This window comes from Pocillopora verrucosa, chromosome 8 (genome assembly GCF_036669915.1).
Source record: "Pocillopora verrucosa isolate sample1 chromosome 8, ASM3666991v2, whole genome shotgun sequence".
Taxonomy (NCBI): Eukaryota; Metazoa; Cnidaria; class Anthozoa; order Scleractinia; family Pocilloporidae; genus Pocillopora; species Pocillopora verrucosa.
The window spans coordinates 17,794,206-17,819,604 of record NC_089319.1 but is presented as its reverse complement, the minus strand read 5'-3'; the positions used below and the strand labels follow the sequence as shown (position 1 = coordinate 17,819,604).

Below are 25,399 nucleotides of genomic sequence, written 5' to 3'. Positions count from 1 at the left end.
CAATTAGGCTGAGGAATGTGTTTTACTACTTTTACATGTAAGTGCATGATTAACATTAATTATATAGTAAGCTCAGTAATGCATGCATTCTGATTAGTTCTCACTTATGATCTATTGGAGGACAGACATATAGATGATGTTATCATTAAAACTTTTTTAATTCTTTATGATATAAAACCATTAGATTCCAAGTTGCTGTGCATCTGTTCAGTAATACATCACAGAGGATGTCAAAATGTGGTAAGAACATCAGTGACACACTCGGCTGCCCCTCGTGTGCCACTTTTTTGTTCTTACCACATTTTGACGTCATCTGTGATCTATTACTGAACAGACATACAGCAACTTGGAATCTATTTGTTAAGTGGCTCACAAGTCGCAACTGAGTATGCCACTAATGCACCTAACATATTTTGACATCTTCAGTGATCTACTATTCTACAGACCAATGGCTATACAGTAATATCTGTTTTTTTTTATGATAAAAAAGCTTATGGTTACATCATCTTTGTGTCTGTCCACCAATACATGTAGATCATATGTAAGAAGCAATCAAAATGTGTGAACAATTCAGCTTATCATATTACGGAGGAGGAGTTTGTGCCTGCTAAAATACATATAATTGAGCCATATTACAACTGTCTTGTAACTTTCAACCCAGCATAACTCAAGCCCTCAGTAGCTGTATACATAACAGTGTAACCTCTTAGATCACTAGGAATCCAAGATGAGCAGTCACAACTCACCAAATCATCTGAAGCTCTCTTCAACCTATTGAAAGTCTCCTCATCATCACCAGCCACCAAAGCTTCATCCAGAATCCTTTGGGCCACAACTGACCACCGTCGCTGCTGAACAGCTCTACTTGGTTTCTCTGGCTCTTTTTCATCTCCAGTTTCCTCTTCCACAGTTTCAGCTAAATCAGTTTCTTCCTGTAAAACCTGTTTTGATAATAATCTTGACATTAGTATTAATTATCCTAGTAGTCTAAGAGTAAATTTGTATTACCTGTTAAGAGTTTGACAATGTAATTAATTGTAATTCGAAGAACAATTAAAAACAGTTGTGAACAACAACTAATGCTGCAAAGAGCAACAATTTTTGTTGCATGGTGGTGGCTGCAAAGTAACAATGAACAGCAAAAAAAAACATATTCAGAAGCACTACACGCATGTGTGCAAATCCATGACCTTTTGGCTCCACAGAATATTCTTGGCTAAAAAACCACTTGTTTTGAACATTTTAGTATAATTATTCCAACATGGTTTAAAATTCTCATGAGTCATGACATGTTTGGATACAAACATGTCGTGACTCAAGTATTCACAACTGTTCTTACATGTAATAATTGTTCTTCTCATTATTATTCAGTGACAAACTCTGCATATAACAAGCAGGTTATACAAATTTTACAGATCAATATCAGTATCTGGGCAACTGCCCACCTACCCCTCCCCTCCCCTAACCCAACAACAGTCAATTGATAACAAGTTAGAGTTAATGTTGGGTTAGGGGAGGGGAGGGGTAGGTGGGCAGTTGCCCAGATACTGATATTGACCCAATTTTACTCTATAAAACTTTTAAACCCTGAGAGTGACCAGTATCTAATTTCTCCTTACAGTAATACAGCTGAGTCATTCATTAAGATCACAAGAGTAAAGGAAATGATCGATTGCCAACTAATTAAAGAAGCTTTGATTGCTAGACAAATTCTCCTTGTCAGTACTGAAGGAAATGTATAGAAAAGAGTATGGAGACTATGGATACTGATGTTAGGGTGTAAAGGGTTAAACCCTTGTAGTACTATCAACTCATGGGTTTCAATAAAATTCAGTTACTGGTGGTCTACCACTGCCGGTGAGACCCCTAACTGTTGTCTGTTCAGCCTGCGAGCAAGCTCCTGGCTTGGGTTTTGCCTTATGGCAACTTTCTCTGGCATAGCCTCCTGTAACACCATTACTAAGCCACTTATTGCATAAGGTCCAATGAGGCACACCAAACACTGATTTCCACCCTGGCTTTTCCACCTGCTGTTAAACTATTATAGTTACATTCTTTTTGTTCTCCAAACCTCTCCCATTTGAAGATGATCTACATGTAGACAGCATTTAAAGTCTGTCTTTCATGTATTCATTTGAAAAGGGTTTAAAGGATGGAAGAAAGAAATGTTTGCTACATGTACTTATAAATTGAAGACATAATATTTTCAAAAGAGACAGAGTAAGATGGTAAAAAAAACAACTGATTTCGTATCATGATTTATCATTCAAATGCATTTCTTCTATACAATGTAATTTGGGCTTTACTTGGTGCCAACTACAATGTATTGTAGGAAATCTTAAAAAAAAACTGAGATAAGCATTAAGTAAGATTGCTTTATTATAGACAGGTTAGTCTTGGGGGAAACCCAAACATTCTAATTGATTATTACTTGGACTGGATTTTGCTATATGGATGTGGAAATGGTCATAAGCCATTTATTTTTGTTCTCAAAATCCAGAAAATTTCAAATAAACAAGTTTAGTCTAAGTGCTATATAATTATAATCTGGTTCTTAGCCTCACTTGCTTAAGCCATATTGAGAAATATTGGCCCTTATTATTGTACTGCCACAACCTCAGACCAATCTTTCCCTCTGCAGTCCTTTCTGTTAATCTTACCTCCATCGTCTTCTCTGTCAGTTTACGATATTTATTGCTTGTATGTTCATCTCTTGTCAATCTGCATAGATGAGGAGGTAGTTCCACTCTGGATGGCATGGTACAGAAATGGTGAATGTTGTGAGTCTTGACAGGCTAAAAAATTAAAAAATCAACAAATTATGCTCAACATTGGTGATTACAATTTGAATTTGAATTTTCTTTCAGGCAAATGGTACAAGTTAGTTACAAGACAGTGTATACTGTAGCTTGTACATACTAGAGAAAATGAGGACAAAAGTCTCTTCAAAATGACCAGCATATCATCAAAATTTCCAAACTGAGTTCATAAAGAGGTTGAGCACCAACATGTTTTATGTATGTATGGCAACTGGGAGACAATGACACTGATTTTAGGGTTGTCTAACATGGATTAGCATCCCATCTCAGGTGAAGAGCAAATTAAAATCTTTCATCAATTGTTTTATGACTACTTCAGAAACTGGAATACTGTATTTCCTTGTATAAGTGCCCATGCCCTTGGCCACAATGTCAAACAAGTGCCCCCCCCCCCCATCCCTCAAATAAGCACCCCACCCCCTCCTCCCTCACTTTAAATAGTAGAATTACAAGGAAAACTTGTTTCAATTGCCATTTTGTTTATGACTTTTTAAGCTTCAACTAGAACAAAATCAGTACAGGAAAATATCAAGCCCTCCCCTTGATCGAGTTACCCTCACTCCTTCCAATAGGCAGCCATCCTTATGGCTGCAATATTTTAAATCAGTGCTGGGGTCCCTATTTGAGGAAATATGGAAAGCTTTGAAGTATTTCAAGGGTCACCTAGCTATGTACCACTGTATATTTGCCTTTAAACTTTCACCCTGAAACCCATTTACATGTACGTATGGCATTAGTATTCATTGCGAGTTGAACTGACAATATCTCAGTCTGTTTTTCAAAGGAGAGGGAACACAACTTTTTCTCAGCTGGACATTGTTCTTATTATTCTTCAATCTTAAACAATGTTGGTCAGTTTTTAAAAATGGACTTGCATGAATCAATATTCTTACACTTGAAACTACTTTTGGCCATGAAGAACCAAACAGAGAAAAGGATTAATGTGCACCTTTTGGTCATTTTCTTTTTCTTTCTTTTCCTTCACTTCCCATGAATCCAAAAACATCACAGTTTTGTCTTGTTTAAGATCAATCCACTGTTTCTCTGAATCTGGAGCAGTTGCCAGGGCAGGAGACTGTTTAGACACCATTTCAAACTGTTGACCTTTAATGCTGATGATGTCTTCTGGAACCACTTCAGAAGGAAGTAATAGGCACTGGACAAAATGAAATTAAATTAAAATAGTAAAAAATTTAAGCAACTAAAGGGTTCTCTAAAAAAAATTACTGACATAATTCACTCTTCCCATGACAATCTATTTCAATAACATACATGAAATCATCAGTTAAAGAATTGAAAATCAAAGAATAGCATGGGCAAGATTCATGCCTCCTTGTTAAGACTTGGTAAGTATACAACTAACTGTGATCATGATAAATGTATTTATCCCAAAAAGCCACACCAGTTACCTCCATGGCCTGTTCTGTTGTCATAGTTTTCTGACTGGTAAGTCCTTGTCTTGTCAAAGACATGAGAGATGGAGAACCTGAAAGAGCAAGAGTGGAAAGCAGATCTATTCGATAACACTATCACAGACCATAAAGAAATTCACATCCAGTAATTACAAGTATATTATCAAAGCCCACAGCTACATATCTACATACAGTACCACTGCTATCTATGGTACTACAAAACTACCTGACACATCCATCTCAGTCACTCCACTCCTCCTTGTTACTGTTCCTTTACTAGCAGTCTGCGGCAGTTCTGCTTCTTGTGGTTTGGCGTTAATTTCAGCAGGAGCACTCATCTCACTGTTCATTGCCATTCCCCTGTCTTTCTTTGGGCTTGTACTTGAGCTTTCCTTCTCCTCCACTGAGACCCTGGCTCTGTTTGTTTCATCACTCTGTAACTTAGTTTTAACAGCAGGGACAGGTGGTTTTGGCATCATGGGACTGGTAGATGTCAGCTGCTTTGGATCACGAGGAGACAAGCCTCGCAGAGCTCCCTGGATTGAGAAGCCAGTGCCTCCACGCTCAGCCATTGCTCGCAGTAACAAGCTTTCTCTGGCTGGAGAAGCTGCAGAAGCCATCTCCTGTAGCCTTTTTGCTTCATTTTCTGCTTCTTCAGTAGCTCTGATTAAGTTCAGTAAACCTACCTCTGGTTGACTGATTCTCCTTGTCAGCTCAAGAATCTCTGAGTGGATCCTATTAATTGGTGAATCTTCCTCAGAGTCAACAGCCATCTTCCCACTGGCTAGTGCTGGAGCAGAAATTGAGGTTTTTAAGACTTCAGAAGAGATAAAATGTTTTTCAGCTTTTTCATTCTCATCCTGTTCATCATTTTCACCATTGGATGTTTTATCAACTGGTTCAACATTTTCAACCAAATCAAAAGCAACTTGCACAGTTCTGGTTTCATCTTTCACATCAGCTTCTTGGTCATGTGTATCACCAGATGCATCTTCTGACCTTGTATGGACCTTCACCTCTTTTGGCCTGTCATCCTTATCTGAATTGGCCTCAGTTGCAAGAGCTGAGTCAGCCTCACCCTCATCTTCATCCCCAGTAGGTGACCCTGCCTTCAAAATTTCCTTGTCCCTGATTAAATGTAAAACAGATGTATCAATTGAAGCAAAAAAAAGTGAAGCCTTTATACAGGCCCAAGTGGCCCATGGGGCTGGCGCTTAGCTCCAGTTTCCTTAGCATGAAGCAGCTAGGAGTATTGCTACTCCCCCTGGATGGGATGCTAGTCCATCGCAGGATTACCCCCAGCATATTTGCTGGTACCCATTTGTACACCTGGGTGAAGAGAAGCACTGTGAGAGTGAAGTGTCTTGCCTAAGAACACAACGACCCTGGCCAGGGCTTGAACCTGGACCACTCGATCTGGAGTTAAGCGCACTAACCATGAGGCCAGCGCACCTCCACAATTGAAGCAAAGATGTACCTTAATTTGCTTTTGCCCCTTTTACCCCTGAAAGTGACTAGCATCTAATTTCTCCTTACAATATCACCACTGAATCACACATTAATGTCATGAGAATAAAGGAAATGATCACCAAATAAATTTTGTGTGTGATTTTTGTTTAAATCAACTAAGATGGTTCAGATGTTTTTATTTCTGCTTGGCAGTTTGTTAAAAAAAAATTACTTATGCAAAAAGTTTTCAATTTCCTAGTAAGGATTACATGTACATGTACTGTAGGTATCTCTTTGACTGCTTCAGAGCTAACAGAAAAAAAAATTACTTTCACACCTGATGTGGGAAAAGATTAACAAAGAATGCTACAAGGGGAGTTGATTTGTTGATTGCTCACACAGGGTTTAATTCATTGAGAAGCATGACTCATTTTCCTTTATTTTTTAATTGAATTAATAATGATAATTGAACTGAGTGGAGTGAGATTTTAGCTGAAATCATACACATGATTTCAAAATTGAACGAGTGCGCAGCATGAGTTTTATTTGGAATCACAATTATGATTTTAGATCAAAATTGCACAACACGAGGTTCCATTACCACTTTATTACATTCATTTTGAAATTACCCAAATACAAGACTTGGCCAGTTCAAATATTCTATTGATGCAGCACTGAGCCAGTTTGAAATTAAATTAATCCATTTCTGGGAGGGAAAAAGTAAGAGTTTGGGAAACAAAAGTTGCAAAATTTGCCACATGATACTCTTTGTCTTTCATTTTCCTGCAATTTGATTGGTTACTTTAAACAAGCCTTGAGATCAGATCGGTTGTTTTGTTTTTAGTGTAACCTTCTCATTGGCTTTACAGGGACCACTAGTGTACACTAGTACAATTGTACTTGCTATTAACTTCTGAACTCGCCAATCAGCGTGCACCAAAAGTGCTATTCACCTGTTTATTGTAATTATACTTAAACCTAATGCTGATAGTCTTAATTGCTCTGACGAAGGGCTGATGCCCAAAATGTCAGCTTTTTTACCCTTTACGATGGCCAATTTGCATTTTTAACACAGTTGTTAACACTAAATTACTGGCTATACTCTCCCACCAATGCAGCACCACAGTTTCCTAAGAAACTTATCTCCTTTATTCATTTGTCTTAAAAGACTGTTGACCAGCCTAACAAGTTTCAACCTACTTGGCAGATGAAGCACCACTTCTCACTGATCCTTGCTGTGATGCCCTGGAGGTTGTCCGTTGTTTCTGTGCTGGGCGCGGTGTAAGCTGGACTGCTACTGTAGTGCTCTGAGAGCCTATTATTGCTGGTTTCTTGGTTTGAATGTTCCTGTGTTGAGCCTGAGGTGCAGGACTTCTAGGACTTCTGGATCTAGCTGATTGTGGTTTTTTCGCTGATTTCTGAAAAAAGGTGCCCCCTGCCTGTTACAGTATCATGAAATGATTGCAAAAAGATATGGCTAGGTTGTGAAATTAGCTTCGACAGAAACATTTATTACAATTATGAGTATGGGATTTATACAATTATGTTCATATTTTCATGGGCAATGACAGTTCAGACATGAAATTTGAATCATTTTTAATTCAATCTGAAATTTTGAATTGATTAATATGCTGCATTTGCTTCATTCAAGATTGGTCTTGTGAACTAATTGGCTGGTGAATTGGGCCTACTAAACCCTTAAACTGCCATGTGTGACCAAAACATAATCTCCTCACACTATCAATGCAATATCAACCAGACAATGATGAGACTAACTAAAATATAAATTAGGGGATTATCAGTTGACCTAAAACCAAATTCTCCACACGAACATGATAATAATTGCATGGTAAATAGTAAGGAGAATTACTGACGAGATCTTGTGAGTAAAACGATTGAATTTAACTTAGTGTACAGTCATGCAGCTATTTTCACGTTACCTTTTCCCTTGTTTTTATCACTGCACTAGTCTCTTCTTGAAGTCCCCTTCCATACATTACAACATTCAAGTCGACTTTCGATCGGATAGAAGCTACACCAGTAGATCGGGAGAACAAATCAGAACTCCTCAAATCAGCACCAAAGCAGTCCACTCCAGCAACAGCCTTTGCATGTATCTCCGAGTCTGGCGTTGATCTCAGCTCCGGAGCTAAATCAATTGAAGGACTTGGTGGAGGAACCTCACCATCTGATTCGTTGTTTTCTATACCTGTCACTTTTTGCTTGCTTTTCGCGGGACGACTCCGTTTTATTGGTTGGTTTTGAAGCGCCAAAGCAGTTTTCAAACTGCTCTCAAGAAATTTGGACTTGTCGTTCGGATTCAAGCCTGAGAATTCATTCTTGGATTGTTTTGTTAGCTTCTGAAGCTCTAGTTTCATACGAAGCTCTTCCCTCTTGAACGACTTTCCACCAAATGACATTTCGTTTCAAGTAACTTACTGATGGTCAACTGAATACCTCGAGTCCGTCTTTGATTCCTCCATCCCACCCTTTCACGTTAAACAAAAGAAAAACAACCAGCTGTAGTTCAAAACTACCAGTTCAACTTTCCATGATTCAACTTTCTACAATTCGGCTTCAAAGAAAGAGCAACCATCATATGGCAAGTTAAGTCGGGAGAGAAAACACAGACGCCATCTTTGTTTGGGTCTGTTACCTTGGACCCAGTTCTTCACGCACAAAAGGGGGACGACATAGCTACTCCAGGGGAGCAGAGTAAGTAGGCCTTTTGGACGTGTTCCTGGATTTCTCGGAAATGCTGATATCGAAAGTAATCTTTCCAGTGTGAGTTCCTTTCTTTCTCGGAAAAATCTGAAGGGATGTCAAAGGTCAGCTCATTTCAATTGTGCAACTATGCAAAGATGTGTCATCGGCAAAGAATTTAACAAAAGATGCGCTAGAAGCAATTTTCGCTATTTAGAGTGATGAACGAGTGATTAAAGACTTCAAGCTTCTTGCAAATGGCGGTAAGTTAATATCAAATTCGTTAGCATTATTGACGTATTTCTAGTGAAATGATCTATTCTCTTAGGTCTTAATTATGTACGTACACATCAAGTAATTTTACGTTCCTTGAATTTAATTTCCCACCATGACAAATAAGCAGTTTTGCGATTCAGGTTATCTGTAATGTTTACCATATCAATTTTGTTGTTAGTCCATGGGATAAACCCAATCAATTGATGCTAAATAAAGGACAAGATACTTGATTTATATCTCTTTTTTACATTTCTTTTAAATGACAGAGGAAAAAGTCACACCGAAAATATTCTCAGTATAACTATGTAAATCTAATTTGCAACTTCATCAGATCTAAAGTGGTCTAAAAAGACAACACATCTTCATTAAAATCCATTACAACTTTATATTCCTCAACAAAATATTTCATTTACCGAAATGTGCAGCATTTTTGACAAGCTCGTAAAAAAACGGTTTAAAGCTACGAAGACTCCAATTTAAGCAACTAATGAACTCATTTGTGTGTTTTTAAACGTTTTCCTGTTTTGGTCGCATACCTTGAAAATTTACAGTTACTATATGGTGACTGTCTATGTTAAAATTGAATGGTGAAAACGTTTCGATTTTATCTGTGTCACCGTTCAAAACATTACTCTGTGATATTTAGTCCTTAAAAACTATTTTTTTCAAGTCTACATATATGTTTTGGGTGTTTCTCCGCGTACAGTTTACTGTCAACAATCTATGGACGTCAAGTGGTAATAGAACACGAGCTTCCTCCAAAAGAAAACACTAAGACTAAAAAACGGAAGGTTTCAAACGCCGATTTTAACTTGTATGATAAACAGAGATTATGTTAATGATCAAGGAAATTATTCAAACAAGCGCTGTAGGTTATTTGGTAACTTGGATTTCTGCATTTGTCACATTATAAAAAATAGAGAGTATGTTGGTGTTCGTAATGCTGCCACACCCTAAAAAAAGATATTTTTACGTCTGGATTGAAACCGGCCATAACAGATGAAACAAATGCACCGTCAACAACAACATAATACGTATTCACTGTTCGAATGACCACCGATGACTAGGATAGACACGACTATGAATGGAATGTCTGACGATCAAGCTGAATGGATAAGTAAGAAAAACCAACATAGATTGGAATTTCGCTAATTTTCCAAATTTATTTCCTTTGGCCAAAAATAGAACGAATTAAAAAAATTACTGATGTCAAGATCTGTGAATGGTTTACATACCACTTGGCTTTTTCGAAACCTTTTGACTGAAGAAATCTTTATCCAACTTTCATGCCGTGCCCTCTAAAACTTCTCACCCCCTCTGAAACTAGCCCCTCCCTTAAAATATCACAAACTAAACGGGCAAATGTAAGTCTCAGATATTGATCAGTGTATTTAAAGTTACGAGAATTTGATTCTCTATCAAAGTAGGAACCGGGATGTCAACTGTTTCGTTCCGTTTTATTTCAACATAAGCTATCATTTCAAGGAGAAATTAGAATTTGATCTGTTGTTGAACCGTTCAACTTTGAACTTGGGCCAATGAGCATCTAGCTAGTCTCGTGATCCTCACGTCGTCCGTCGATAGATAGTCACCCCCTCTGCATCTTGTGGACGAATATGTTTGCACGACCGGGCAGGTCTATGTAGTGGACCGATCAGTCGGTTAATGAGCCAGAGGAAGCCGTAGTTAGGTTAAAATGCGGCGACGTATCCTTTACCCATTCAAGGTAAGTTAGTGCATACTTCAATGGCGACGGATCCGGCCACTGATTAGTAAGAAATGATTTGCTTAGTTCGGCTACGACGACCGAAGCAAGCGCTCCCGCTTCACTTTCAAAAGTTTCATGTGTTCGTCAAGATGGCTGACATCTCGTTGAAATTCTGCAAAGCAGTTAAGGAGCAATAAGTTGATTTTTTTTAGTTTCCATGAAATTGAGTTAAATGACAAGAGTAAACAAAGCATGTTCCCCGAAATACAAATCATTAAAACGCTTCTCGGGTTGTTGTTCAAAACATCCGGCTTTCCTGCAAACCAAGGTTATTTCAACTACATCTTTCTAAAATGAAACAACACAGTGAAGCAAAAGATGTAGGCCTTCGTAACTCTCAGAGGAAGAGTGATGAATGAGGAGTAAAGTCATCAATTTACCAATTTGCACCGACTGAACGGAAATCCATTTACTGCCCGCCAAAGTTTGATCTACACTGTGTTTGTCAAATGTTATTTAACTAAACAGGGATTACTCTAGCATTCAAAACTTACGGTTACCCCATCATTATAACTACATGTAACCAAAATATAACTTCAAGAGGGTCCATGAATACTATAAAAATAAAACGTGATACATCGTTGTTGTCATTTCGAATATCTTTCCAGTCGGGAGCGTTTCACCCCAAATAAGCTACACAGCTATTACGGCGTTTTCTCCAAAACCATCGCTACCATTTTCGTAACTAAAATGACGAAATAAATTTCGTTAGAGGGAAGATCGTCGATGACAGTTAAAATTGGTTTCAGTGAAGCAATAACGGTAGGTTAGCGGTGTTTTTTTAACAAGAAACATCACTGCCACATACGTACGTGGACTTGAAACTGAGCTGTAATCGAGCGTGGGAGAAAATTTGATATTATTAATTACCATTAAGGCGTAGGAGGCTATAAGACAAGTGTTTTTCGATCGTCTAACAACTACGTATAGGAATAATTTTCTTGTATTCCGATGTACTGAAGAGGTATTGCAAGTTCTGCATCAAGACTGTGAACCTCATGCAGTCCTCCACTGGAATTTATAGCCAAACTTCAATATGCTTGCTTGGTCAGTGGAGTTTCAATCAAGTAGCTGAAATGGCAGCTGGAAGCCGGACTCATATTTCTACAATATTTGCCTTTTTGATTGAATATTTGAATTCAAAATTCGAATTTTATGATCGTTGCACGCCAGAAGGCGACCTGTTTATGGTCTCTAGTTTGATGAGATAAACGAAGACACAGGAGAACTTTAAAGGTGAACACTATTTTAAAGCTTTCTTACAAACAATTGTGATTGTTATTTGATTTGCTTATTGCTATCTTCAGGTCTCTCTAAACTCACCTCCCTGAAAATATGTTTAACGTTTTAAAAAAGTTCTCTCGAGTCCTACGATCCAAAGGGATAGCTTTCCATGCTTGTGCTGAGCCCCTGAAACCCTTAATACATCGGTCGAACCTCACAGATCGATGATATCTCATTTATTAAGCTCACAGTTACAAGGTTTCCTGTGTACTTGAGTTGCACGTATCTTCTCAAAATCAGTGATCATTTGGGTGAATTTTTCACTTATTCAGGAAAGGTTAGTATTACAACTGGTTGGTTTGTCGATCATTTGGATATTCGTTTGGGGATTTTATCGATCCAAACGATAGCCAGCTAGAGCATGTGCATCTTCGCAATGAGATCCATTCTGCATTGAAAACCTTATTGACTGTTACCTATTAAGAATCGCATGCAAAGTGTTCAATCTTAAACAGGAACTTTTTATGTTTATATTGTTTCTCAACAAGGATATATCTTTTTACGTTATTGTTGAAGCTACATTGAAACTTGTACTTTTTATATATATGTGTATATATATACATAGATTAAACTTTGTTGCGTAAACTTGAGTTAAAAGGAGAGCAGTGTGCAGGAGTTTCAGTACAAGCTGGTGACTGTTCATAAGCCGCCTAGAAGGCTTCTTACCACCCTCTGAATGTGAAGATTTTATTCATTACATTTTTATGGCCCCTTTTCGTGCCACAACGTGCTCACTTTTCCACTATCAGTAGCCATTTAAACCCTGAATAACGTAAATTGCTATAGACCTTCAATAATTAAAATGCGATGTATAATCGTCGAGAAATGATCCAGCTGTGCAAAGGAATTGATTTTTTTAGTTCTCATGCTTGTAAGAGTTTTTTTTTTAATAAGAAACTGCCACGTTTAAGGATAATTTCCAAGAAGGCATGAAAGGTGTTGATCGAGGCTGCGAATGAATGAGAGGAATTAAGAGATTTCTTCAAGCTATAAACCTGTGCAGTTCCCAGATCTTAGGTTTCGATCCAACAGCAGAACCAGCAGGGGGAAGGGGTCCCCCTTCTACATTCTTTGTATTTAGGCGAATCTTTGCTTCAAAAGACGAGTTTAAACATTTATGGAGATTTGTGTCGGTGGAGTTTTAACCAGGATCAATAAAACAAACATCCTCTGATACTGAACCGAACCTTTCGAGGTACTCAATAAGACAGTTGATTTCTTTACAAATTTCTTTCTTCAATTAAATTCTTCCATTTAATTGCACCTTCTTGTAAGTAATAGACAGCTTTTAACATTCAAAACGGTATTTTAACTAATCCCTTCGACATAATCTGTTTCCTTGCCATAAACTTGAGTCGCGGGATTTTGACTATCTCGGTCAGTTACTGAAAAGAAGCTCTGCATGGCTTTATGGGGCTCACACTTACTAGATTTTTCGTCAACTTATGTCACAATTCCTCTTCAACATCAGTGAAAATGTAAGTGAACATTTCATTCATAGATTATGAAAAGCAAGTGGTCCAAGTGACAGTTTTTTGAGCAATACAGAACCACCTCTACAAATTCTTACCCTGAGGCTCGCGAGCCTAAAACAATGGCGAATTACACCTCCAAAGACCACAAGAAGAGCTTGAATTCTGATCAGATAAATATCGCCCCTAAAACTCAATTGATTATTCCATCTTTACGGCGAACAAAGAATTCGTCTTGGTTAAGGAAATTTCATCATTTGTTTTTAAACAAAGATGATATGATTTTTTTATCATGCAGACTAGCTCACAGCCCTTGAAAAGTCTCGTTGTCCGCTACGAGTATGGTCTGCCTTTTTCCAAAGGAAACATCTTCACTCAGCTAGGATTCTCAGTGCCGTCTCAATATAATTCACTTTCATTATTTGTGCTAAAGGAGCTTTAAACGCACCCAGCCTTTAAAACAGAACACTCGTAGTCACTGATAGCATTCAAAGCTGAATTATCAGCCAGTATTGCGTTCCTCGATACAATCTTTTTGCGGTCAACAAGTTTGAATCGATTGACAATAGCGGTAAACGACCTTTAATGGTACAAAGTTATCTTGAACCATTCACAGCGATTTTCATTCTTCTATAATCACTAACGAAAGGGGAATTAGTTCGGGTTCTTGTTCTTAAATACTAATAATAGTAACAATTATAACTGAAATTTTGCACTTAGTCAGCCTGAAACTATACTACGTGAAAACTTCGTTTTTTTTCTTCATCCCTTCAGTGAAAGGGGTTTTTCCTTCGGCACAGAAATTTCAACAAATCTGTTCATTGCCTTGACGAGGAGACAACAAAAACTTGCAGCCAGAGGAAATATTGTTTGTACCAAGTTCAAAATTTTGTAGGAATTTTCCTAGAATGATTCTATAACTACTTAATCATTTAACATAACAAACATAGAAACGAAAAAGTTTAATTCTCAGGACCAGTTTTTTTTTTTTAGTTTTAGTCTATCGTAATGCAAAATTAGAGCAAGCTAAAGGGAAATTTTCGAACCATTCTTTACAACAGCAATCTGCCTAACTTTAATTGAATAATTTTCCACCCCAAATGAAGGATTGTTTGTAATTAATCAGTTTTAAGACTTTCTCAAAACCATTATTTATTGCCTAACACATCAGTCGAAAATGAAACTTTTTTCTCTAGCGAGGGCAGATAATTTTCCATTTTCTGGGCCGTTAAAGCTGAAAATGAACGCATCTGTAAACAAATATATATGGTTAAATGTGCTTCTGTTTTTCCTTGGCGAATGTTCCTTGAAAGCTAGACTTTTTTCTGAATCTTACGTTTAAATGCGAAGTAGTAACCTGAATGGTGGGAGGAATTCGATGGTATCATAGGTTCAAGATTCAATTTTTCCGTTACGATAGTTTGCTTCTGTAACATCTTAATCTTTCCGGCTCGTATCACTTGGTTTGTATTTATATTTATTTCAATTTGTTTTTCAGTCATTTTATTTCGAGACCATTTCGCCCGAGTCAGCCAGCTCGCCCTTAGTCAAGTATGCTATGGTTCAAATTTATACAGATGCACATAAAGGCACGCCTTTACCTTTTCGTTTCTCAGAGTCTTTCCACTCCGTAGTAAAAGTAATTTGGGGCTAATTGAACTCAAACCATAAACACTGAGAGCGTATTTAAATTTTTAGAGTTTATTCTAGAACGTCGTCGTCAGTCCAATATGACATCACGTGGTCTTAAGACTTCCTGTGTTCCAGGTTTCTATAGCTGGAGAAATCTAACAAACAAACCAACCTGCCTTGTGCGGCTGAAAATTAGCAGGTTTTTTTACTTTAAAGTTGTTAGATTGACTTTTCTTGTCGACTGTCAGCCTAGTTTCGTCGCAAGATTGGTAAGGTATGGATTTAGTTTGCCGCCCTTTCTTTCCATTAAGGCTTAATATCTGATTCAGTGCTGAAACAAGGTGAAGGGTCACCAGTTTCGTCATGATGTTATTCACTTTCAAATCAGCAAACATATACGAAAAATCACATGCATTGCTTGGGCTGACTTAAGTCTCAAAGAGGAAGTTTATAAGTGCATGTTATCTAAATTTGACACAGTAAAACGCGGGAAAACGATGTTTCTGCACAACCAAAACAAATGGATCGCCCATGCGATGCCCATGGCTTTGAGCTTAAGAGGTTAGTGAAATGATTTTCTTCTAATGTGAAATTAGAGAGCGCGTGGAAAGGGAAAAATTGTTTTCTTGTAAGGAATAAATATTGCTTGGCGTTTATAGTTTGGTGGTAAACACGCAAGTAACAAAGCATCTGCCCACACAAAAATCCTCGCGTCGTCTCATTTACCGGTATGAGGTGTCGTTTTTCGTTGCACAAATAATTAAAATATCTATCATAACACTGAAGTTCTAATGCGGTGACGAAATGCGAGAAAACGAGCCCTATTAAAATATATCGTTACCTTATGTATGCCAAAGGCTTCAAGTCGTCGAAAGTGAAAAATAAAAACGATCTAAGGGAAGGTGTTTTCTAAAAACGTTCCGAAGAATTGTAGTTATCTTATAAGTTTCGTTGTTATAAATGTTGTAGGGTAGTTTCAAGGTTCTTGTTATTATTTCAGTCCAGTCCCAGTAAAGCCCCAATCTCTTCGTTTTCGTTCGCAGTCATGCATTGATTACCTAAACTATAAACTTATTGAAAAACGAAAAAACCTGTCAACAAACTAAAAATCTAGGGCTCTCGTACGAAAGCTAGGAGTAATGGTGAGAGCGATTTTTTTTATTTCCTTACCTTTGGATTGACAAAACGGAAAAGCATTCTGTAGGACACTTATGACGTGTAGACACATCACCCAAAGGCTCATGGGAGCGAAGCAAGTTAGAGCTGCAATTAAGCCCAGACAAAGAGCTTATAAATTAAGATGCGAACAGTTTTTGGAAACATAGCTTGCACAAAAAGGCTTGTACGGTTAATTCTTCCTCTTTGGAGAAACTAGAATGGTGAAAGCTGAGGTAAGTACCTGCAAAGGAGCGGATTAGAAGATGCGCAACGATGTTTGCGATCGAATAGTACAATAGTAGCCTTCGATGTGTTTATTCATGGACCAAAATACAGCTTTCTGTCTACGCGTTTTTTTTTTTTCCGATGCGGTCGCTAATTCTGCAACAATGTGTGAAGCAACCTAGCTCAGGTAACTTCTATATATTTTTAACGGAGCAAAAATTAAAACCTAGCTGTTGTCGAAGAACCGAATGGACTGAAGGGAGAGCAAATCATCCTCTTGTTTACTGACGCGCGTCCCTCCGATGACAAACTCATCTCATCAGACTGAACCTCACGTCTATCACAAAACCTCACCTGCGTATATCAAAGACACAAAAAACCCTTTCCACTTCAATATTGCTCAATAACCACGAGTTCTATCGATGCGCCCGTTTTAATGACAAGCCAATCAAAGGAGGGAAGGCGGTGAAACAACTCTTGGAAGCGACGTTGGGGGATGAATCCAAACCAAGCAACAGTCGCCTTTTATGTTTACGAGCAAGAAATTGATCTCTTCTTGAGGTGATGGATTTATTGGTTGCGGTGAAGGTTGCGTAAAATGCTTAAGTTCAGCGAATTAAATGGCACTCTAAAGTCGAATTATTTGAAAACTATGCTTAGCAGGTCATTTTAGAAATTCTACTTCGAGTTCACGAAGAATTCGCCAGTGGTACCGTTGCAACTGTAGAGCTGGGTTTTAAACCGCAAACTCAAATGCAAATGTTCGAGCAGATCCTGAGCGCAGGTCAGTTTTAAGTAATGATCAGTGATGATGGAAGCAAGGAACAATGTGTACAAATCTATTTATTAAGCTCAGTGTCTCAATTCTAAGCCAGTATGTTTGTCATGTGGTTCGACTAATTGATGTTTGGATCCTTAGTTAACCATTCATGCACGCTTGGTTGCAGTACGCACCAGACCTGTTTTAGATTATTTCACTGGAATCCAAGCAGAAATCGTATGGTATTGTGGCTCATTTCAGCTCTTTCGTTTTATTTTGGAGGATTCTTACGCCCCTTTGATGTAGGAACGGCAACGATATGAACCAGCCGCACACGTGATCCGTAGGGTGCTTGCTATTATCAAAAACTAGCTCAAAGGTATTAAGTAAAGCCCAAACAGCGAGGCATAATCCTGAGCTATCGTTTGCATTTGACTTATGGAATTCTAATTTTTCTTCTGAACTCCAGCTTTTTGTCTTATCAATGTTTCAGCAATGTAGATCTTCTATTACCTTCGTACAGCGAAGGACATCAACTTGTTAACATGTTGTTGGGGTACCAGTTTGTGAACGCACCAATTACCTGAACTGAATTTAAAACAGGCAGGGACGCCTTCAAAGAGTTACAATTAGCCGAAACGTACGTTGTGCTTCAGACTCTTACGATTAATCACGAAACGACCCTTGGTTTTTTTCGTCTCAGTAGTTGTAAGCAATCGAATTTATTGCTGGAGGTAACGTTTATAATTCATGAATCAAACTGAGAGATCGCTGTTATTTCGAATCATTTTCAACATTTAGTGTTTGTTCCAGTCACTTTTTAATCAAACTACCTTATTCAAAAAACGATTAGAGTCTGCTCAGATCAGCAGATTAGAAAATAAAAGGAGTTTATATCTATCCCAAAACAACAAGCTTGGAGTGCTTCGAAGTTCATGTTCATTTGCGGGTGTAATTGCGGTGATCATGCAAAGTTTCTGATTTCGTACAAGGTTCATCCAATTGTTGTAGAAGTGTTGTCAATTGAATTAGCACTAACGTCTTAAATGAAAACAGTATGAGCATTTGTGCCTCAACTGATCTTGAACATTTGTTTTAAGAACGAGGAAATCTGCAAAAATGTGTCATCTTAAAGGAGCAACAGAGCTATTTCCTTCGAGCTAAAATACTGGTCAAAGTAAAGTTGGTCTTGCAGAGTGTACAACAAATCTTGCAGCTTTATTACCTCTATTTTCCTCCGTTGTAAAGGCAACAGCAGGTTTATTAATTCTCCAGTGATATTTTAAGAATCAACGGGAGATTTTGTCGTTGTTATAAGTAAATATGGCGGAAACTGGATGCACTAAGCAACTTCAGCAACGCAGCTTTTACACTATTTTCTAAGAATGGATACTTAAATCTCTTCTTTTTCCTTCGTTTGGCTCAAACTATCGAAATGTTCATTTTCAGGCATTCAGAAAACGATAATTTATCATAGAGTCCATAGATATATGATTTCGTTGGAGCCTTCTTTCTCTCCATTAGAGAAAGCACTTTGCTATTCGCTTCGCCACCTGGTACATCCGTTTGGAGATTAGCACACATCTCTTGGGTAGAAAGTAAATGGCATTTAATGTGTCTCATTTTGAAGAATTAACACAATAAGGTTGTGAAATTTTATGTTTATGGTAAACTTAAATGCGTTTTCACCAGTTATTACTGAGTCTATGTGCATTAAAAGACCCACCATGAGCATCAACAGTGACTCATTATAATATTTTTGCAGATTTGCAACTAGAAATTTACGTGTTTTGCAATCAATAGTCAGAACCTTCAGCTAGGTATAAAGATTCTATAGTGATTATTGCTTTCATCGTTGAGATAACAAGGCTAAACACCTCTTGAGTGAGTTCTTGCAAGACCATTCTTTGCATTATTATTGTGACTGCTTAGGGAACTCAAAATTCAACTCTTAGCTGTTATATATGTTCTGCCATATCAATTAGCCCATTTCGATAACTCCTATCAGGATTGGCTTTAAACAGTAAGAATTAAGATAAAAAGAAAACAGACAAAAGGTAAGTTTTGATTTTATATTACTTCATGGCATGGAGTCACTTGTGGTGGCATTGAGTCACTCGTAACTCTTTAGTTTACTAAATTCGGTTTAACTTTTGGTTGTTAAAAAAGGAAAAACACAAGGTGTTTTTTTCAAAGGAGTTAGTTCCTAAAGATTCAGAAATATTACTCAAGGGGAACCTATTTTTACAGAGATACATCCGCAATCACTGCAAGGCATTCGCTTATTTACACGCTCATAAGGGCCTCATAAAGAGCGAAGGAGAATCTAATATGTAATTATAACTTTTCAGGCGATGATCAAACAGAAGAGTTCTTCTCTTATATACTGAAAAAGGACAGGCGAATGCTGTGTTTAAAAACACGCCATTTCGAACTCATAAATGACCAAACAAAGAATAACTTCCTCCTGTATGACTAATTCTCGTCACAGTTGTCAATCGAAAATTTAAAATTTTGTTTGCCTGTGGATAAATTATAACACGGGGCTTGGTACAGCTTGAGGAAATATTTGATGATAGTTGGATCGTTAAATTTTTTTTAACTGAAACTGTCCATGTCTTCTCGAAAAATAAAATAATCTCAGAAAATATTTTGCTCAGATCAATCTAAACAGCAACTTTCCTTTCTTTGCCAAAACGTTTCCAGATGAATAATGTACTTTTTTCAGGTGAATATTAATAATAATAAGAATAATAATGATAATAACAACTGCATAAGTATCTTTAAGTTCAATCCGAGAACTTTACCCAAATTTAAGGAGAGGTAACAACCATTTCTTCCAAAATATTTGGTCAATTTTGAATAACAAAGTTCCTGGATTGACCTTTCCAGATGAATCGAATTTGTTCCGAGTTGTTCTACTGGTGTACTATACATCTCCACGCTTTCAACAAAGGATTTGAAGATTATTAGTCTCTCAGTATTCATCCTAAATCAAGGCTTACAACTCACAAGACACATTACTCTCTGAATCTTCGAATTCGCCAATTAGAACTGTGAATATGCGATCAAAAAGATGGACAAGAAAGACGTTTACCCTGAAAAGTAAAAGAACAAACTTCCCTTTGTTCACTATACCCTTCCCAAAGCCTTCGAAAAACCATTTCGTGCACATTCCTTACAGATCGGTGGATTAACAGAGCTATCCCAAACATTGCCGTCTATGTCTCGGATTGTGTCGCTTATCATCAAAGAATTTTCTTCCTTTTTCCACGGGGAGCTATGTCTTGCCTATTCCTGTCTTAAGAAGGGCGGAAATCACTTGACTCTACAGCTTTTAGATTGTAAAATTCAAATCGGATAGAAATTCTTCACCTGTAACTGAAAAATTTATCGCCGCGGACTTTTTACTTTAGTGATATGTCAAGCAGTCTCCCTTTTCGCTGTCAAACCAATATAAATCAAAGTAGACTCGAGGGAACTTTGCTGTTCTGCCATAAACCTACAGTATACTAAACGTCATAAGGAAATGGAGATATTGGAATCACAGGGACATGAAAGGAAAGGATAGTTTATCGAAGAATTTTAACATCGGAGACGCTGACTAGCAATTGGTTTATTAGTTGGACCTCTTTTCATCACAATACGTTGCTTCAAATAATGAGAAAGAGTTTCTTGTCTTCTTTGCACACGAAATGCATTAAACAATACCTTGAACCTTGTCACAGGTTTCTAATTATCCTTAAGTTCAGGTAGAAATGTGATAGATTTAACAAGTGCTCCTCTATCTCTGCCAAATGGAAACTGCAGGATCTGAACGAATCAACCCTTCATTCTCAAATGATGATAAAATCAAGCAGTGTTTTGTGGCGTGTGATAAAACTTAATGCTTGCTGTGCAAGAATGATCATGTTGAGTCCTTTTGGAATTGAATGTACAACCCTACTGAACGTCAGCACTTGGCGATCATTTCAAATAAACAATGACACTAGTTTAAAAAAAGGAAGTATGTTTTCAGAAATCTCCTCGCTAATTCCGATAAAGATTTGTGTCGAAGAAATTCTAATTTTTATTACTCTTAAAGTGAATGCATTTGTTCACCAAACAACTTGGAATCAAGGAACCATAGCTGCCAAACGTTTTCCAAAATCTCGTTATTTTTCAACAAATTTTACTCATGTGTAGAAAGACAATTACCGAATTGGCTTAATTTGAATGGGAACATTTTCAATTCTCAGATGAAGACAGGCTTTCGCTAATTCTTTCGTCTTTCGCCCAAGAACAAATATCTCAAAGAAAAATTCAACCACGGGAAGCAAAATTGTTTGCACAATTACTTGCAATACACTGGCCTGATAATTTCGTTACTAAATTCTATCCAACGAGTGGAAAAAGTCCTAAATATCTGGCGAGGTATCCTTGAGATGATTGGAGTGGAAGGTCAAGATTTTTCTAAAATTTCAAAAGCAATTTTCGTTAACTTCTGACGTAGCTCTGTTTGGTAAATAAAGTTTTGATTAACACTCCATGTACTGGCTAACTAAATTCCTCGAGTGTTGGAACCTGAATGATTTATTTAGTTGATTGGATCCAGTTTGCGAAATGTCTCTTCGTTCCCTTTCGAATATTTCGCCACTAAATACGCATGAAGCCCACATGTTCGTGAGTGGCACATAGAATCTGCAGGTATACCTAACTAGTCTGCCATCAAATTACCTACTGACTATGCGGAGTCTGTTATTCTCAACTTCAGACAATCTTTATAACATGTGAAATGGTCTAGTGTTCTCTATCAATTAATAAACCACTAAAACCCTCGAAATGTGTTCTCAACTCGAAGTGACTTTGCTTTTATCCTCAAGGGAAAATTGCGTTCAATCAAAGGAAATTTTTACTTTTGCTCTCAACGAGAATGAAATGGAAACTTAGTCGACGATTAGTGTGTTCGTGTATGAAATTCTTCAAAATATTTAGTTAATTTTTTATGGTTTACACTGCCGGAATTGTCGCTGAAAACCATGAAGACTAAGCTTGGCTCCCGGTAATCTCGCTTCTTTTTTCGAAATAACCTCTATACGCTCTTCGGCTTTCAACAATTTTGAGAATCTGCAATTACTCCTTTAGGGTGCAACTCAACCTCGAGGCACCCAAAAGAACGGAATATCTTCGAACATGAGCATTCTAATTGAGCCAGTCAAATTCAGTCTTTGCTAGGTCAGTCTTTCTTTTGTGCAGCATCAGGAATAATCTCGGAGAATTACTCCAGCTATCTTTTTATTAAATTGCCACCTCGCTGATCTCATTTGTGTAATGACCTTTCCACTGTAAATAGTTCCATCGGAAATGGCCTGACGCCGGTGACTATTATTAGACTCCGAATTACAGAAAAACACTGGGCCGTGAGATAATCAGAAGTCTGAGGAAAACTTTCTGTTTTATTGTGTTAATGTGTAGATCGATTCATTCTGTTCATGTAGAAATCTTTCTGTGAAAGATAAGTATGTGCAAGGTTATAGCAGAAGAAATCTGAAAAAGTTACCCAAAAAATAAGACCGGAAAAAACCTTTAAAAAAAATACTCATTTATTAGGCTATGATATCAATAAATAACTATATTTCACTCCTCTTCAAAAGATCTAGACAGGAGTATAGAAAATGTCTACAAAATTCACCACAAACTTTTATTTGTTTTAAATAAAAAAGTGTATTTACTACATTATGACGTTAACTTTCGAAGGGGATTCTACCTGAAACAAATTGAGGTTGAGACTCAGTGTCACCTATACGACTTACACGGGAAATAATAAACCAAACTCTCATTTGAAATTGCTAAGGAAATATACTTGATATTTCAATAGATGAGCCACCGGGTCACAGTTTTTATATGTTTTCATGATTACTGTTGTTACTATCATGATATAGTAATTGTTATCATAACAGATTGCTGGGTTGTTGCGGTTATAACCATGATACCGTGGCTCGAAAGGTGAACTTATTATATCTATGCATTCCGTACTTTTTCAATAGAAATTCGAGTTTATGTCTCAGTGTTTGACATGTAACGTTTTGAGAGATTTGTGCGCTTTTCAAGACTTCTTTCGATCTGAAGGAGACTCCAAAATATTTTTTCGATCAGATAGAAAACTGCAGAAGAGGCAAGAGTAAATCCGAAGTAGGTCCAAAGGTAGAAACTTAGCAAGGAAAAATTGTCCGTGGTTGTTTTAACAGAATATTTTGAATTTTGCAGATAGCGATGCAGATATTAATTCTATGTATAACGAGTAATCCTATTCCCTATAAAAATCAGATACCGTGATTTAAACATTCTTGTTATTCACATTTGTCATATGTTGAGGAATGTGTTTGTGAAAACATTATTTAAGCAGCGTGAGGTCAAGATGAGACGTTGTGTGAAGAGCCTGGGGGTAGATTATTATTGAGACCTTTAGAAATTAATGCAGATTGCTTCGTATTTCACTTTTCCGAGCAACTTTCGAGACAGTTTCTGAATTACAGCTTACTACTACTGAGAGGCAGATGGAACGAAAGTTGACAGTGAAGCGATTTAATTTTAGACAAGACAAATAAAACTACATACCTGTGTATCTGACGTGTTCAGAATTACAAATTTTCCAATCCAAAGAAGTTAACTCCATACGTCCCTCGATGAGAACTGAGGCGTTTTTTTTTTTTTTTATCATATTTTGCTTCCTAACTTATAAATAACAATTCAACTCACGGTTGACTCGAGACAAGGTTGACTTGAACTACCGGCTTCACGGCTAGTAAAATATTTTTATTTTATACGGAATGACTGTCATTCGACCTCTGACATCATGTCGATCATGTCGAGACCAGCTAGACATGAATTAAATTACATATCACGTCTTCTCCGATATCTGTATCGTTTCCTGGATCCTGTCTTTCCGAGAAATGCGAATCAGTCATTGGCCTTTTCCCATAATTCCGAATCTTGTAGTTCCGAGAAATTCGAAAAAGTAACAGCGGAAGAGCTACGACATGTACAAGTCTCACGGATACGTGATGTCGGAGAGACATTGAATGTTGTTTGTCCTTCCAAAATTTGCCCGGAAGCGTTTTCAAAATCAATGTAGCATGCAATCACTGCGTTTTAAGGCATAACCAAGATTGTTGCAGAATTGATGCAAAACTTTTACATTTACAGAAATTCCGCATAGCTAAATTTTTCTTCAGGCAGGTTAAACTTGCCTTAACCGACAACAGAGAGAACGTTAGCCTGGTAGCTTCAAAACATTTTTTGTCGATATTTTTAATACTTTTGTGTGGGTAGTGAAACCTCAAAAAGTTAGCTAAGAGGGAACTTACGGTAGGGTTGCCCACAGAATCTAAAATACACATGAATTGCAAACACGAAAAACTTTTCAAATTTGGAGATAAATTTTCAAATCTCACTATACGTGATGCAACTCTGTAAGTGTGTAGTTTGGTCTGGCATGTTGTCCATGCCAAGGGTTGAAAACTGCCAAGAATTTAAAGCTAACACGTATCCGGGTTAGGACAAAAATTAGGATCTCAACATGTAACAGTGACTTCCTTTTTAATGTCACGTACGGTAAACGTTTCATCGATCCATATCTGCAGTGGAGTAGGAGATAAGCGATCCTCAAAGAGCTTCACCACATCAAAATTGATTTAAATGTTTAAAAGAGAAAGTAAAATATACAATATCCTGGCATTAATATTTGCTTTTCAACTGCTACAAATTCTTTGTGCGAAAGAGCTTGAAATATTCTCAATTAATGATAACTTAGTATCTGAAACCAACACCCATCTCAGCATCAGCACACGTTGTTATTATCGTCCTCTTTGCGATGTTCACTTCATCACACGGCTGCGAAATAGCTAAGTAATTGTTAATAAAAGTTGGCGAGCACTCTAAATCAGAGTAGTATCAAATGAGAAGTGAGACAAAGAAATGAAATGATTCTACACTGTCGCTTGAAGTCCAAAACGTTTCAGACTTTTTATTTTCTTCCCGGCTGTGAAAAGGCTACTCGTTGGTTTTTCCGAAATTTTAATTTCATCTCACCCCAGCTAGAACATGGCTACGAAAATGCTAAACACTTTAAAAGAGCCATTGATTTAAAACAGTTTGGAATGAAATGTGGAGCAAGACCATGCAATGATTTTGAAGGCTTGCATTTCCCTCTGGACTAAAACATTTCATTTCAGCATATTCCCGGCTATGAAAGAGGCTACTTGTTGGTTTTTCTGAAATAACAATTTCATCTCAGGCAAGTAAGAACAAGTTGCGAAAGAGTGTAGATCATAGAATCCGAACAGTGATTTTTAAGGAAGAAATGATTCTGCACATTATCTTGTGGTCTAAAACGTTTTGCCCACTTCCCGGCTGTAAAAGGCTGAACAGTACTTGGAGGTTACTAATTGAATGTGACAAGC

General features: G+C 37.4%; 2 protein-coding genes across 10 annotated transcripts in view; one reads left to right on the top strand and one right to left on the bottom strand.

Moving 5' to 3' along the window:
* The window catches only part of LOC131795478 (uncharacterized), a 50,226-nt gene extending 41,668 nt beyond the window's left edge, over positions 1 to 8,558 (bottom strand). The window contains exons 1-7 of one of the 3 annotated variants that reach the window (XM_066170577.1): positions 7,621 to 8,558; positions 6,881 to 7,098; positions 4,458 to 5,359; positions 4,229 to 4,305; positions 3,769 to 3,975; positions 2,661 to 2,795; positions 747 to 941 (exon numbers count right to left, since the gene is read on the bottom strand). In XM_066170577.1, coding sequence (XP_066026674.1) covers positions 747 to 941; positions 2,661 to 2,795; positions 3,769 to 3,975; positions 4,229 to 4,305; positions 4,458 to 5,359; positions 6,881 to 7,098; positions 7,621 to 8,100 — 2,214 coding nt within the window. In that variant the 5' untranslated portion in view covers positions 8,101 to 8,558. Of the gene's footprint in view, positions 1 to 746; positions 942 to 2,660; positions 2,796 to 3,768; positions 3,976 to 4,228; positions 4,306 to 4,457; positions 5,360 to 6,880; positions 7,120 to 7,620 lie in introns of all 3 variants that reach the window. The other 2 variants (XM_066170576.1, XM_059113060.2) reach the window with 2 other exon arrangements.
* LOC131795479 (uncharacterized) overlaps positions 8,532 to 25,399 on the top strand; it is a 39,695-nt gene continuing 22,827 nt past the window's right edge. For 2 of the 7 annotated variants that reach the window (XM_066170579.1, XM_059113061.2), the window contains exon 1: positions 10,244 to 10,385. In XM_066170579.1, coding sequence (XP_066026676.1) covers positions 10,356 to 10,385 — 30 coding nt within the window. In that variant the 5' untranslated portion in view covers positions 10,244 to 10,355. Of the gene's footprint in view, positions 8,647 to 10,242; positions 10,386 to 14,995; positions 15,090 to 15,238; positions 15,377 to 16,054; positions 16,207 to 25,399 lie in introns of those variants that run through there. The other 5 variants (XM_066170582.1, XM_066170578.1, XM_066170586.1 and 2 more) reach the window with 5 other exon arrangements.